The sequence below is a fragment of the Trichomycterus rosablanca genome, chromosome 20 (genome assembly GCF_030014385.1).
Source record: "Trichomycterus rosablanca isolate fTriRos1 chromosome 20, fTriRos1.hap1, whole genome shotgun sequence".
In the NCBI taxonomy this organism is placed as follows: domain Eukaryota; kingdom Metazoa; phylum Chordata; class Actinopteri; order Siluriformes; family Trichomycteridae; genus Trichomycterus; species Trichomycterus rosablanca.
This window is the reverse complement of record NC_086007.1, coordinates 19,591,591-19,606,130: the sequence shown is the minus strand read 5'-3', so window position 1 is coordinate 19,606,130 and position 14,540 is coordinate 19,591,591. Positions and strand designations below refer to the sequence as shown.

Sequence of the window (14,540 nt, the reverse complement as noted above, 5' to 3'; positions counted from 1 at the left end):
CAGGTCTGGACTCAGTGGTGGCCAATCCATGTGTGAAAATGATGTCTCATGCTCCCTGAACCACTCTTTCACAATCTGAGCCTGATGAATCCTGGCACTGTTATCTTGGAATATGCCCGTGCCATCAGGGAAGAAAAAATCCATTGATGGAATAACCTGGTCGTTCAGTATATTCAGGTAGTCAGCTGACCTCATTCTTTGGGCACGTAACGTTGCTGAACCTAGACCTGACCGACTGCAGCAACCCCAGATCACAGCACTGCCCCCACAGGCTTGTACGGTAGGCACTAGGCATGATGGGTGCATCACTTCAGTCGCCTCTCGTCTTACCCTGATGCGCCCGTCACTCTGGAACAGGAACAATCCCGACTAGGTACCAATCCTTCGCAGGCCACCACACACTAACGTGCACCTATAGGCTATTTGCATGTTATTACAAGGTTCGAGGAAAGTGGAGTACCCGGAGGAAACTCACACAAACACTGAGCAATTAGGGGCAAGAGTTAGTCAGGTCATCGGGACCTATGTTACTGTGCTGTACCCAAGTTGCGCCACCGTGCTGCCCAGTGTCCGTTAGACACAAATGACCTAAATGAGTCCTCTCAATACTTCCATGGCTATTAATAATTATAATTACTACTATGTATTTATATATGCATTACATATAGTTAATATTTAACTTATATATTTTAAAAAGGTGGAAATGCCTAAAGAACACAGTATAGCAGATTTGTTCTAAATATTTGGTCAAAGCAAGATTAACATTATCATAACATTATGACCACCTTCCTAACTGACTGGTCTGCGTCTGTGCAGCCCCCTACCCAACAACATGTGATGCACTGTGTATTCTGACAACTTTCTATCAGAACCAGCATTAACTTCTTCAGCAATTTGAGCTACAGTAGCTCGTCTGTTGGATCGGACCACACGGGCCAGCCTTCGCTCCCCACGTGCATCGATGAGCCTTGGCTGCCCATGACTTTGTCGCCGGTTTACCACTGTTCCTTCCTTGGACCACTTTTGATAGATACTGACCACTGCAGAACTGGAACACCCCGCAAGAGCTGCAGTTTTGGAGATGCTCTGACCCAGTCGTCTAGCCATCACAATTTGGCCCTGGTCAAACTCGCTCAAATGCTTACGCTTGCACAGGTGCAGTGATGAAGAGATAATCAGTGTTATTCACGTCACTTGTCACCTGGTCATAATGTTATGCCTGGTCGATGTATTTTAATGCACTTTTAAGTTCTAATCTGTGTGGCCTTTTGGTTTGTAACTGAGATCTCTGTAACTGATGTCTTACTGCCAAAAGCATCAATTTTACAATGTTAGGATTTAGGCCGGCTTAAATCCATGACAGTGCAATGTTGTAAGTCAGTAAGCTGTTTTGTATGACTTATTGTCCCGCCTTTATTTGTTTGTAAAGTTTGCATGGCTAAAGGTATTATTTTATGTACCTGCTAGCAGTAAGCATCATGCAGTTAAGGATTTTTGATATTTTCCAGCTCTTTTCCTGTTTTTAAAGGAGTCATGCTGTCGGCGGAAGAGATCCTCTGCAACACGCAGCAGGTAATCTCTGGATTAGAAGCTCTGCGTGGAGAAAACCGCAACCTGTTGGATAGCCTGCAGGAGGCTCTTCAGAGCCAACCAACCAGTGAGAGCAGCAGTCTGAAGGACGAGAAGAGTGGCATTATCGTACAGTCCCTAGAAAAGATTGAGCTGGGTCTGGGGGAAGCACAGGTACATTTTAGGAGCAAGAGCAATACGCTGACCAATGCAACTAACTGTGTCTTAGATAAATGTACTAATGGATACCAACAAATAGCACTCATGGGTTTCTCAGAAGTTCACTTAATGACACTCCACCAAATCTCACTACTGAGATCTGGGGTTCAAATTTCAGTGGTGTGATCGGCCGGTCTGGTGTCCACTCAGACAAGATTGGCTTGTGTCCAGTGGATGGCAGACAGCCTAGCCGTTGTGTGGTGCACTTGTCAGTGCACTCTCGGTGCCAGTTTTAATCCCAAATAGTAAACTGTGCCAATTCAGGTATGCGGACCAGACTGAGCTGCTGTAGTTACCCCTAATAAGGGAGCAGCCAACAAAAAAAAATACAGTACCAATACATACACAGACCAGGCATAACATTATGGCCACTGACAGGTGAAGTGAATAACACTGATTATCTCTTCATCACGGCACCTGTTAGTGGGTGGGATATATTAGGCAGCAGGTGAACATTTTATCCTCAAATGGGCAAGCGTGAGGATTTGAGCGAGTTTGACAAGGGCCAAATTGTGATGGCTAGACAACTGGGTCAGATCATCTTCAAAACTGCAGCTCTTGTGCAGTGTTCCTGGTCTGCAGTGGTCAGTACCTATCAAAAGTGGTCCAAGAAGGGAACAGTAATAAACCGGGGACAGGGTCATGGGCAGCCAAGGCTCATTGATGTACCTGGGGTGTCAGAATACACAGTGCATCACAGTTTGTTGCATATATGGCAGCAAAAGGGGGACCAACACACTATTAGGAAGGTGGTCATAATGTTATGCCTGATCTGTGTATACTACTGTATATGATCTTTAAACTTTGGGAGTGGGAGTGGAATAGGAGTTTCTGCCCATTCATTCAGAAGATCATTTCTGAGGTCAGACACTGATGACATTTATTCATTGTTTTAGCAAATTTAAAGCATAGTTGATTTTTATACACCAGTTAAGACCCAGTTAAAAGTGTTGTCCACATGTGTTTGACCAGCATACCGTTTTCCTGAACAGTTTATACCAATGTTGCATAGAACAAGCAACAAGCTTGCTACTTGCTACTAAATAGATGTCAAAAAGAATGTTTTTCTCATTACCCCAAAACTCTAGATGATGAAGGCTCTCTCAGCGCATTTGGGCTCTCTGGAGGCGGAGAAGCAGAAGCTGCGTTCTGAGGTGAGGCGACTATGCCAGGAGAACCAGTGCCTGCGAGATGAGCTGTCCGGGGCACAGCAGAAGCTGCTGGAGAGTGAGCAGGAAATGGTCACTCTCGAAGAGCACAATAAACACCTGCACTTCATGAGTAGCATTCGCAAATATGACCAGGATGACCTGGCAGTGGTAGGCATTAGCACTAACAATTGACATGACGTAGAAATCACTATTAATCATTAATAACTATTTAATAATAGTGTAGAGTGTTATTCAAAGGCACTTGGGTGCGCCGCTCAGGTGGCACAGTGGTAAAACATGCTAGCACACCAGAGCTGGGATTTCGAATACATCGTATAGAATCTCAGCTCTGCCGTCCGGCTGGGCTGGGCGGCTGCATGAACACTGATTGGCTGTTGTTCTTAGAGCAGGATGAGCCGGACCGGGTTCCTCATAACTGAGCAAATTTTTTTTACATTTACATTTTCGGCATTTTTAGCAGACGCCTTTATCCAAAGCGACTTACATTACAGCTACAGTATACAGTCTGAGCAATTGAGGGTTGAGGGCCTTGCTCAAGGGCCCAACAGCAGCAACCTGGCAGTGGTGGGGCTTAACCACTAGGCTACGGCTTGCCCAAATTACGACCTCTGCTAACTGATTGATGGCGTCTGCACAGAGTCGAGGAATAATGCTGAACAGGGTGTGGCTCTCCGTGCACAGAGCTGATCGGCATATAAACTCGCCTCGTGCAGGTGAAATAAAGCAGTCGGCTACTGCACATGTGTCGGAGGGGGCGTGTGACAGTCTCGCTCTTCTCAATCGAGGCGGGGGTCAGCTCCAGTACAGAGGAAGCATAACGCAATTGGGTAAAAATTGGACGTGCCAAAAAAAGAAGAAAATGCATTTAAAAAAAAAAAAGGCACTTGGGTGGTGCAGCTGCCTTTTATGCTAATCTAAAACAGCTGTGCTATCGTCCAGCCGGGTGTCTACACAGACACGATTGGCTATGGTTGGGGGGGGTGTTTGGTGGTGAAGCTCTGCGATGGGTTGGTGCCCTGAAATGAAATAAGTTATTATATGAATAGCAGGGCTGGGCAAAAAAAAATGCAAGTAACCAAAATATGTATTAAATATAAAAAAAAACTGCAAAAATAAAGTTGTATTCAGTCCAATATATTTTAACTGAATATAAATAGACATTTTTTTCAAAACTAAACAGAACACCTTCCTGCAAAGCAATCAGAAACCCTCAGCACTGCAGTTTTTAAATAGCAAATAAATTTGCATGCGTCCATGTTCTGAAAGTGTCCAGCTAAAAGCTATTTATAGGATGCTGTGGACTAATGAGCTTACTTGTGTTTTTCTGATGTCCAACAGGAGGACAAAGACACTTCCTCAGCTAAAGATTCCCTTGATTATCTCTTTCCTGCTGATGAAGAGGAGCAAACACAAAGCAAGTTTTCTTCAGAATGTAGTTTGAAGGTTTTTACATTGTAGCACTTATACAGGTAACTTGATCGCATCCATGTTGTTGGTTAACACTAGGTTAGCCTATGTAGACAAAAAAATGTACCCAATATGCCCTTCTTCTTTTTTTTTGTATGCATTTTCTCCCCAATTTCATCCCGATTTAGCACACTCAATTTTGTCTTCCGCTGCTGAGAGATACCAGATTGCATCCAAAGAGAGCACGTCACTGTACACGCCTCTTCCGACATGTGCACAGCCCTCCTCTTCTCGCCCATGCATTCTGCACAGGTGTCTCCTTTCACCAATCAGGGTCCTTACACAGCGTATGAAGACACCACACACACACACACACACACACACACACACACACACACACACACACACACACACACACACACACATAGTCCGGCCCCCACGATGGCCAATTAGTGGCCAATTAGTATCTGCTGCAGGCACTGCCAATTATGCCCGCCAGATGGCACCCAGCCGACCGGTGGCAACACCGAGTTTCGAACCGGGGAGTTCAGAAACTCTGTGCTGGTCTGCTAGCAGAATATCCCACTACGCCACCTGGGCACCCCCCAGTATGCCCTTCTTAATGCAACACTATTTTTCCAGGCTTGGGACCGGCACTGAGCGTGCACTGACAAGTGCACCTCTAGATAGCTAGACTGTTCAGACACCCCCCAACCCAGACATAGACAATTGTGTCTCTGTAGACTCCCAACAGTACCTCTGAGATTTGAACCCATTGCACATTCCTATGTTAGGCTATTTATTTTTTCTATTTAATGGCGCATAAAGCCTTGCTTATAGAATGCTTCATATATACATGAATCATATATACATATACAGATGTACAGTACAACGAAATGATTTCTTTGCATATCCCAGCTTGTCAGCCATTGTACAGCACCCCTGGAGCAGAGAGGGTTAAGGGCCTTGCCCAAGGGCCCAACAGTGGCTGCATGACAGAGCTGGGATTCGGACTCTCAACCTTTCAGTTGATAGCCCAAAGCCTTACCCACTAGACTACCACTGTCCCATATAAAGCACAGTTTTAGATTTTATGGGCCACCATTAGCTAGTTAAGAGTTAACCAACCACTTCCAGTGATTGGTCATCAGGTCATCAAGAATGTGCATTGTAATCCATCTCAGAAGCTTGACTACTATAGTTTTGATTTTCACGTATCATATTGTTTTTACAGTATCATATCCACATCGCAGTGCTCTAGCTGCAGCCCAGCAGGCAGGGTATGAGATCCCTGCCAGACTTAGAACCCTGCACAACCTTGTAATCCAGTACGCTTCTCAGGGCCGCTATGAGGTGGCCGTGCCGCTATGCAAACAAGCTCTGGAGGATCTGGAGAAAACCTCTGGACATAGCCACCCAGACGTAGCCACCATGCTCAACATCCTGGCACTAGTATACAGGTAATCAAGCAATAGGCTGGAGCAATATTAGCACCTTTTGTTTATTCTTATCTCATTCGACCTTCTGTTTAGAAATGGGAAAGGGTTTTTCTCTGTATACAGGGACCAGAACAAATATAAAGAAGCTGCAACCCTCCTGAATGATGCCTTGATGATACGCGAGAAGACGCTTGGCATGGATCACCCAGCAGTATGAATTTCTTCTGTTACTACATTGTAATAATACAATTATTTTCTTTTAAATTAAACTTGTATGAATGTGCACAGGTGGCAGCTACTCTGAATAACCTGTCTGTGCTTTACGGCAAAAGAGGAAAGTATAAAGAAGCCGAGCCTCTGTGCAAAAGAGCACTGGAGATCAGAGAAAAGGTATAGACTTACAGTTAAAACATGCCTTACCTAGAATTCACACTGGGCTTAACACATAACTGTTGTGTGTTTAGCTTTATGCAAACTTGTTTTCTGCACTAGTGTTTCTGTAAAACAAGGGAAAGAGGGATTGAACCAGCTGTATTTTAATACAGACTGTTTAATATATGGTATATTATAGATGGGGCTGTAAAAAAGCATGTTTGTCATATGTATCATAACTAAGGTCTAAGGTGCACAGGTGGCCGAGCAGTATATTACACCAGCCCACTAATATTGGCCGGTCATACGACTAGATACAGACATGGCTGAATAAACGGATCCTCTGTGACCCTGACCAGAATAAAGCTGTGGTAAAACATGAAAAAGAAATGAAAAAATGTCATTATTACACAAATATGTGGCTCCTTATCCACCAACATTGTTTGAATTTATTTGTTTACATGCCCTCAACTGCACGTTTGAATGTGGGAGCGTCTGGGTTGGAACTAAATTGGCCTTTAGTGTAAACACAGCAAAAAACAAGTATATTCTGCACTACTGACCAGCAGATTTTTACACTCAGACAAATTCAGACTGGGTGTTAAAGAGTATTTAACCCCAAGTTGAATAAGTATGAGAGATTCTGTAAACACAATACGTTTAAGTAAATAAATGAGTTTATTTGCTGTCAACATGTAGAAGGGTAAAATGAAGCCATGGTGTTATTAATTAGGTACATTGGCTTTTATTTATTTATTAGAAGTGGTAAAATGGTAGACTGAGTAACCACAGGAGCATATTATTTCTTTTGATGTGTGCTTTCTCCTGAATATGCTTTGTTACTATATTGTTTATATATATATATACCTGTATATATATATGTATATATATATATTTTTTTTTTTCCTCCTGATTTTAGCGCTGTCAATTTGTCTTCCACTGCTGAGAGATACCAGATTGCATCCGAGGAGATTACGTCACTGTACACGCCTCTTCCGACACGTGCACAGCCCTCCTCTTCTCGCCCATGCACTCTGCACAGGCGTCTCCTCCGCCAATCAGGGTCCTTACACAGCGTCTGAAGACCCACCCACCCACACATAGTCCGGCCCCGGCCCTGCAGATACGGTGGCCAATTAGTATCTGCTGCAGGCACTGCCAATTGTGTCCGCTAGATGGCGCCCAGCCGACCGGAGGCAACGCCGAGTTTCGAACCGAGGAGTTCAGAATCTCGGCATTAGTGTGCTAGCGGAATATCCCGCTGCACCACTATATATTATTATTATTATTATTATTATTATTATTTTTTTTTTTTTTTTTTTCCAAGTCCCCTTGTCACATCAACAGAATATCATTTAATATTACGAATGTGCAAAAACAAAATACTTTTTTACCATTTATATGGCAGGATGAACATTCCCAAATGCATGCTTGTATCATAACCCACAGTTCTGTAACTCTCTTTAAGAAAAGCGACACTTTGACAAGCATGTTGAGATTTAAAATGTAAATTTAAATGGTAATGTCTGGCTTTACCGTGTAACAATTAATACAGAATTTAACAGGCTTCAATAGTGATGTAGACTTGAATCAAAGCTCTAAACCCTCAACTGCTTATTATAGTTATATAACACCTTTTAATACCAAAACAACAAAATCAAACATTCTACTTCTAAAAATAAGTAAATGACATACTTCCCTGGATACATCACATATCAAGTGACAATATTGGCCTCTAGTTAGAAGATAATGGTCTGTTTGTTTTTGTAGGTTTTGGGGACCGATCACCCTGATGTGGCAAAGCAGCTTAATAACCTGGCTCTGCTGTGCCAGAACCAGGGCAAGTACCAGGAGGTGGAAAAGTACTATGAAAGAGCTCTGCAAATTTACCAGAGCTGCCTGGGTCCAGATGATGCCAATGTGGCCAAAACCAAAAATAATCTGGTGAGGACTTTGACAGATTATGTTAAGCCTCTTAATTTAATGTGTATTTGGTTCATGGATATCAGGTGGTTTAGTCCTCTGTGTATGTTTGATGAACAGGCCTCGTGCTACCTCAAGCAAGGGAAGTATAGACAAGCTGAAGTTCTGTATAAAGAGATCCTGACACGTGCTCATGAGAAAGAGTTTGGATCTGTAAAAGGTATTTACTTTTTATATTGCTAATAATCAATCATTTTTAATATCTAAATAATAATAATAATCCAGTTTTCTGTTTGTAGTAATTATTCTGTCTTTCTTTAGATGCTGGAAGAACAGTTTGGGTACACAATACATATGAAAGCTCCAGACAGGTATGCTCAGTATTTAGTTGTTACTTTAATGACCTCTTCAGTACAAACCACATATTATAGGTCTTTCTGTGGCTGTAGGACAACCTAAAGCGCAGTGGATCATTCACGAAGCTTCGGGAATCATTAAGGAGGAGCAGCGAGAAGCTGGTTAAGAAGCTAAAGGGACTGGAAACAGAAGAAATGGCTCCTCGCACACTTGGGTAACTGTTTATCCCACCTATTGTTTGTGCATCTGTGGAACACGTCATGGGTTAAAAATGATGTGAAGTAGAAATAACACATTTTTGCTTTGTAACATGATTTGGTTTTCAGTGAATCTGAACAAGCTACGTTAGCATTTCTACTCAGTGATGTGAAAAACTGAACCATCACCTTATTTTTACCCATTGTCAAAAATCAGGCAACATTATACAACCCCAAATCAGAGGCAGCATGTTGCTCTAAGATTTCAATGTACTTTTTCTGCATTAATGCTGCCATCACAGAAGTGTAAATGACCTTTGCCAAGGGCACTGACACATGCCATGCCACATACCATGACAGACCCTGGCTTTTGGACCTGTTGCTGATAACAATCTGGATGGTCCTTTTTGCCTTTGGTCCAGAGCACACACTGTCCATTTTTTCCAAAAAAAGACCTTGAACGCTGAATCATCTGACCACAGTTGTTAGACTTACTATTGTTGAGTGGTGGTTGAATGGTGCAGTGCTGTCTGAGGGATCGAAGATCACGGGCGTTCAGCTTAAGCTTGCACCCTTGTACGCACTAAAATTCCTCCTGATTATTTGAATGGTTTAATGGTATTATGCACTGTAGAGGGAGAAATATGCAAATCCCTTCCAATCTTTCTTTGAGGTACATTGTTTTTAAACATTTCAATCATTTTTATACGCATTTGTTGACAAACTGGAGATCCTCTGCTTGTTTGGACATCAGCTGTTTATAATCACATCATTATTTAGTTTTTTCACCTTATTACTAGCCCTAAATTGCCCCCGTCCCAACTGTTTTTGAAATGTGTTGCAGGAAGTAAATGTAAGGAACACTGCATTTTTATTTTATTTGCATTTTCCATACTGGACCAACTTTTTTTTTATTTGAGGTTGTAGGTAGGTAAGTAATAGGTGAAAGGACACTTGGGTATTGTTGTTGGCAAAAAACCTTACACATTCAAAAGGTCTCAAATCCGATGAAGCTATTCGAGTGAGGTAAATTGAATGTGTTTATTTTTTGTGCTTTTGGGGTGATAAAGAAACCCTCAGGCCCTGGTAATGAATGTAAATCTAAATGAACTATGATCTAAATCACTCTGTCCCTCCCTTCAACAGAATGAAGCGGGCAAATTCTCTTAATGTGCTAAATGTGGGGATGAGGGAGAGTCAAGAGACCACAAGGGTAAGACCTGAACAATACACAGCAACATTTTCCACATTTCGAAATGCTTCTAAGGACAAGCTAAACCTTTAATCATTCATTCTTTAGTGCATGGTTTCCTAATGCCTAGGTCACACTACGCAGCTAGATGTGCCAGCTTGGAGGCAACGGGGATCGAAAATCGGCTCTCGATCGCTCTGTGTGAATTGTTCAACGACTCGATCAGAGCGACTCACCGAGCGCTCGCAGACTCAAGAAAAATATCTAACATGCTAAATATCTGGACCAGTCGGCGAGTCAAAATCCTTAGTATAAAAAGCATTGCTAGCAGGTTGCGAGTGGCAGCGAGTGCTATGTCGAACTACAGCCAATGAGAACGCAAGATACAGGGTGAGGGGAAACCCAGGGGAGGAGTAAAAACATGGGACAGGGGCATAATATAGTTTCTATCAGAATACATCGGCACACACACAAGCTTTACATTATTTGTGACCTTATCATCCACGCCAAACCACGCAATACCAACGCTGCATTGCAAAAAATATTTATTAACTTCCAACTCACTACAGAACGGACAATCCCTGCTGGTCACGTAGCCCAATCCACTGAGATTCATTTATTTTTCCTACTTGCTTTTACACTGCACATCAGCGCACAAACAACTTTGATTGCTTGCATATTGTTGATGTGCATTTTTGGACGTGGTATCGTTAATCCCCTCATCACTTCTTGTGTGTGTTTTCATGACAAAACGTAGTTTGGGAGACCAGACAGACTCCTGATTACAAGATATCCAGTCGTGTAGTGTGAACTGTACAGCAATCTGACAACTCTGAAAGTCATGTAGTGTGAACTTGGCATAACAAGGACTTTAAAATCTTGTGGCATTGCAATGCACCCACCAGTGGTGAGATTTTGAGCTGTCGAGTTTGAATCTTAGCTCTGCTAATAGCCTTCCAGGCACCTACCCAGACACACGATTGGCTGTGTGTCTGTAGGGGAGGGACAAAAGCTGAAACAGGAGTCCTAGTCGCTGATGTGGCCTCTGCTGACCTATCAAGGACCCTGCACAGGGGGACAACTGATCACGCTGCCCGTAATACTACGCTCTGTAAGACCCCACCGCTGGCAGATGTAACGTGATCAGCTGTGCGCATGTCGGAGAGGCACATGACAGCCTCGGCACTCCTCGATCGAGGGTGGGGGAGGTGCCAGCAATGAGAAGAGACGTTCCAACTGGTCACAACTAAATTGGGTGCAAGTAATCTTACTGAACTGTCTTAAAATAGACAGATTATGTTGCTGATAAGTAATCACTTGTAAGTACGATTAAGGATAGTCAGGTATCGGATGCTTTAAAGCAGGAAAAGCTTAGTAGGTGCAGAATCAGACTTTGTTGTGGATTAAATCTTAAATGGAGATATATATATATATATATATATATATATATATATATATATATAATTGGCAGTGCCTGCAGCTACTAATTGGTCACTGTATCTGCAGGGTGGGGGCTGGACTATGTGTGGGTGGGTCTTCATACGCTGTGTAAGGACCCTGATTGGCAGAAGAGACACCTGTGCAGAGTGCACGGCGAGAAGAGGCGTGTACAGCGACGTCCTCTCCTCATATGCAATCTGGTATCTCTCAGCAGCGAAAGACAAATTGAGTACGCTAAATCGGGAGGAAAATAGGGAGAAAATGCATTTCATATATAAACCTAATAAAGGAATAGAATCGTTGTTTTTTTTTTGTTTTTTTTACAAGCAATGTATTATTATTAGGGCTGTCAAACGATTAAAAATTTTCATCGCGATTAATCGCAGAATTTCATATAGTTAATCGCGATTAATCGCATTTAAAAAATCTGTGTAAATGTTATAGAAAACAAGGTTTTTTAAGTGAAATGTTACAATTAAAATGGTGAACACATTTTATGCTAAATGTACTTATGTTAAAAACTGCTGGGACAAGAGAAAACTGTAAGGGAGTTTTATTCACTCACATACTAGGCAGTAATACTATCCAGCAGAGACCCTTGACTTCGTATATATGTCAGATGCGCAGTTATTGTAACAGACTTTTCTGTGCTTGTATCGTGACAATGGTTTGATGGACGTTTCTACACGAAGTGAGTGTGTTTTGACTAGGGATGCATCGATACCATTTTTTCCCAACCGAGTACAAGTACATGTATTTTTGTACTCACCGATACCTATTTAGAATGATGCAATCTGGAGCATTATGGAATAGTGTAGTGTTTAGTGTAAAATAGTGCAGTGGAACAGTTGCTTGCCATCACTAATTGTAAAAAAAACAACCACCGCACAGACATCATTGAGAAAGCTTCTGACAAGCTAACGTAAACGTTCATTAATAAACGCACGTAATTAACGCTGTGCACATCATACATGCGATGCGATTCTGCTGATTGAAATATTTACTTTAAAAAGATAATACAGTCCGATCCCATCTGAGCCGATTCTATCAGCACATCCATTCGTGGTTCACCTCGGTAAATCGTAAACGACTCTGAGTCGGCTCCCGCTCTGTGGTAATAACCAGTATAATTAAGCCTGAGCTTTATAATGTAAGCGAGTCACACAAAATGTTCTGTAGTATTTGTGTTTATTTACAACCGCAACATTCATTATAACAGTAAACACGGAGAGATGACTGAGAAAAGAAACTTACGCTACGCTTACAATGAATCGATTCCTGAATCACTTGTATCGACACTGTAAACAGAGTATTGAACACAAACACGTCCTATAACAGCGGTCGCTGCTTTTGTAACCGGTTATCTTCACTGTGAGCTCTGTTTTGAAGGTTTTTTTTTGTCAAACGGAACTAAATAACATTAAACGTGCGTGTGAGCGTGGTCAGTGAGAATAATTCAATCTGTCTCCCGTGGGTGAAAAATGAATTGCTTTAGTTTTCGAAGTGAAAAAATCTCGTAATGTCGTAATGTAATTTGCGTTAACGGCACTTCTTTTTTAATCGCGTTAAATTGAGATTGCGTTAATGCGTTATTATCGCGTTAACTTCGACAGCCCTAATTTAATTCTATATAGCAAAAAAGTTTAGTTCCCTTTGAATTCATGTACAAGAAATTAGGAATTATTTAACATGTATGTTTTGTTTTACAGAATCCTAACAGGCTAACAGACAGTCGTGCTCTCAGTTCCAGCACTCAGATGCTTGCTCGCAGGAGCTCTTTAAGTGGAGATGGTTAAACCAACCAACCAGACCTATCCCAGTTTATGGTCGTTTATGGACTGGATTTAAAAGAATTGGAGTATTGTTTTGTTCATCATGAATGAAGATTGTGTTGAACTTCAGGCAACGTAAAATGACTTAGAAATGCCCTGGTTAAAAGAGTTCTCTCGCTTTCTGACCCTAAAAGCCTATTGCACTATAAGTACTAATATATTAATATATTACTACAGTTAGGCGCTAGAATTGACATTGTACTACAGGTTAGCATTGCAGCATTCTTAATGACCTGAACGCTATCATTCTAGAATCTTTAGAAAGCACTAGCTTTTTTATTTAACTTGTAGTGGGGAAATATTAATGTTCTCCAATTCTATCACTTAAATAATGTTTTAATGATTCAATTCAGCATGTATAACAATTTTTAGACTTATTTTGATACACTAGTATCATAAACAGGTTGTGCAGTCTATTGTTTTTACTACAGTGCAACTGTAGTGTGTTAGACGAGCGTTTCCTAACTTTTTTTTGCACCACGGACCGGTTTCATATAAGATATAATTTTATGGATCAGCGGGGAAGGGAGGATTTAATAATATTGCTCACAAACGATGTACAATGAGCTTTTTTCGCTGCAATGAGACGCTGCTTCCACCTAGGGGTGACAATAAGACAACATCACCCGAAATAGAAGCAGTGAAAACTGCCTGTCTAGCAATCTCTAATCATTCATTCTTTCTGTGCGACCCGATAATAAATGACCCATGGACCGGTACCGGTCCCCGGCCCAGTGGTTGGGGACCACTTTGTTAGACTTTGTGGAATGTAGTAGGTAGCAACTGATGTTGCAGTGTTCTAAATAGAAGGGTTCAGGTGTATATGGTACATTTTATGGTCTACATTCCAAAACAAGGCATGCTCTATGCCTGTGCAATAAGGGACTTCAGTTTCTGTACTGTCTGTGATTTAATGTCTTTTATTTTGTCTTATATTGAGATGTTTTTAAAGTATTGTATATGAAATATTTTAAGAAGCTAAAATGTTTCTAGGGTGTAATGTAGGTTATTAAAGCATTAAGTTATTAAGAATCAATGGTTTTATTTCGTTGTTAAATTGTAATACAGTGGTACCTTGTAACGCAACGCTCCCTAAACTCAAAATCTTTGTACCCTTAAACTCAACATTTCCCTTAAATGTAACGTCTTAAATTATTTTATTTTATTTCAAATTAACAGTGAACAGCCGCTTTGTTCCAGCAATTGGCTTGAGTGGTGCAGTAAGACATCATCAAAGTGCGCATATAAGACGAATCTGCATTTGTGTGAAACAACTGTCGAGTTCAGCTGAATTTTCCTCCTGTTGCACTTTTAAACTTGTGTTCTAGCTCGGGGTTCTGAGAAATTGTAAGAATCAGCTTTTTTTTGGAGGGAATCTAAAATGCTTATAGTTAAGAAAAAAAAAAAAAGCTTAACGTTAA

At 41.5% G+C, this 14,540-nt stretch overlaps 1 protein-coding gene across 1 annotated transcript; it reads left to right on the top strand.

The window, feature by feature from the left end:
• Window positions 1-1,533: 1,533 nt before the first annotated feature.
• klc3 (kinesin light chain 3) lies at window positions 1,534-13,408 on the top strand. Its single transcript, XM_063016226.1, has 12 exons — window positions 1,534-1,743; window positions 2,877-3,107; window positions 4,299-4,374; window positions 5,602-5,827; window positions 5,930-6,017; window positions 6,095-6,196; window positions 7,949-8,122; window positions 8,222-8,321; window positions 8,423-8,472; window positions 8,551-8,672; window positions 9,802-9,868; window positions 12,997-13,408. Exons 1-12 carry the CDS (start codon window positions 1,534-1,536, stop codon window positions 13,081-13,083), a joined length of 1,533 nt encoding a protein of 510 aa, XP_062872296.1. The 3' UTR covers window positions 13,084-13,408.
• The last annotated feature ends 1,132 nt before the right edge of the window (window positions 13,409-14,540 follow it).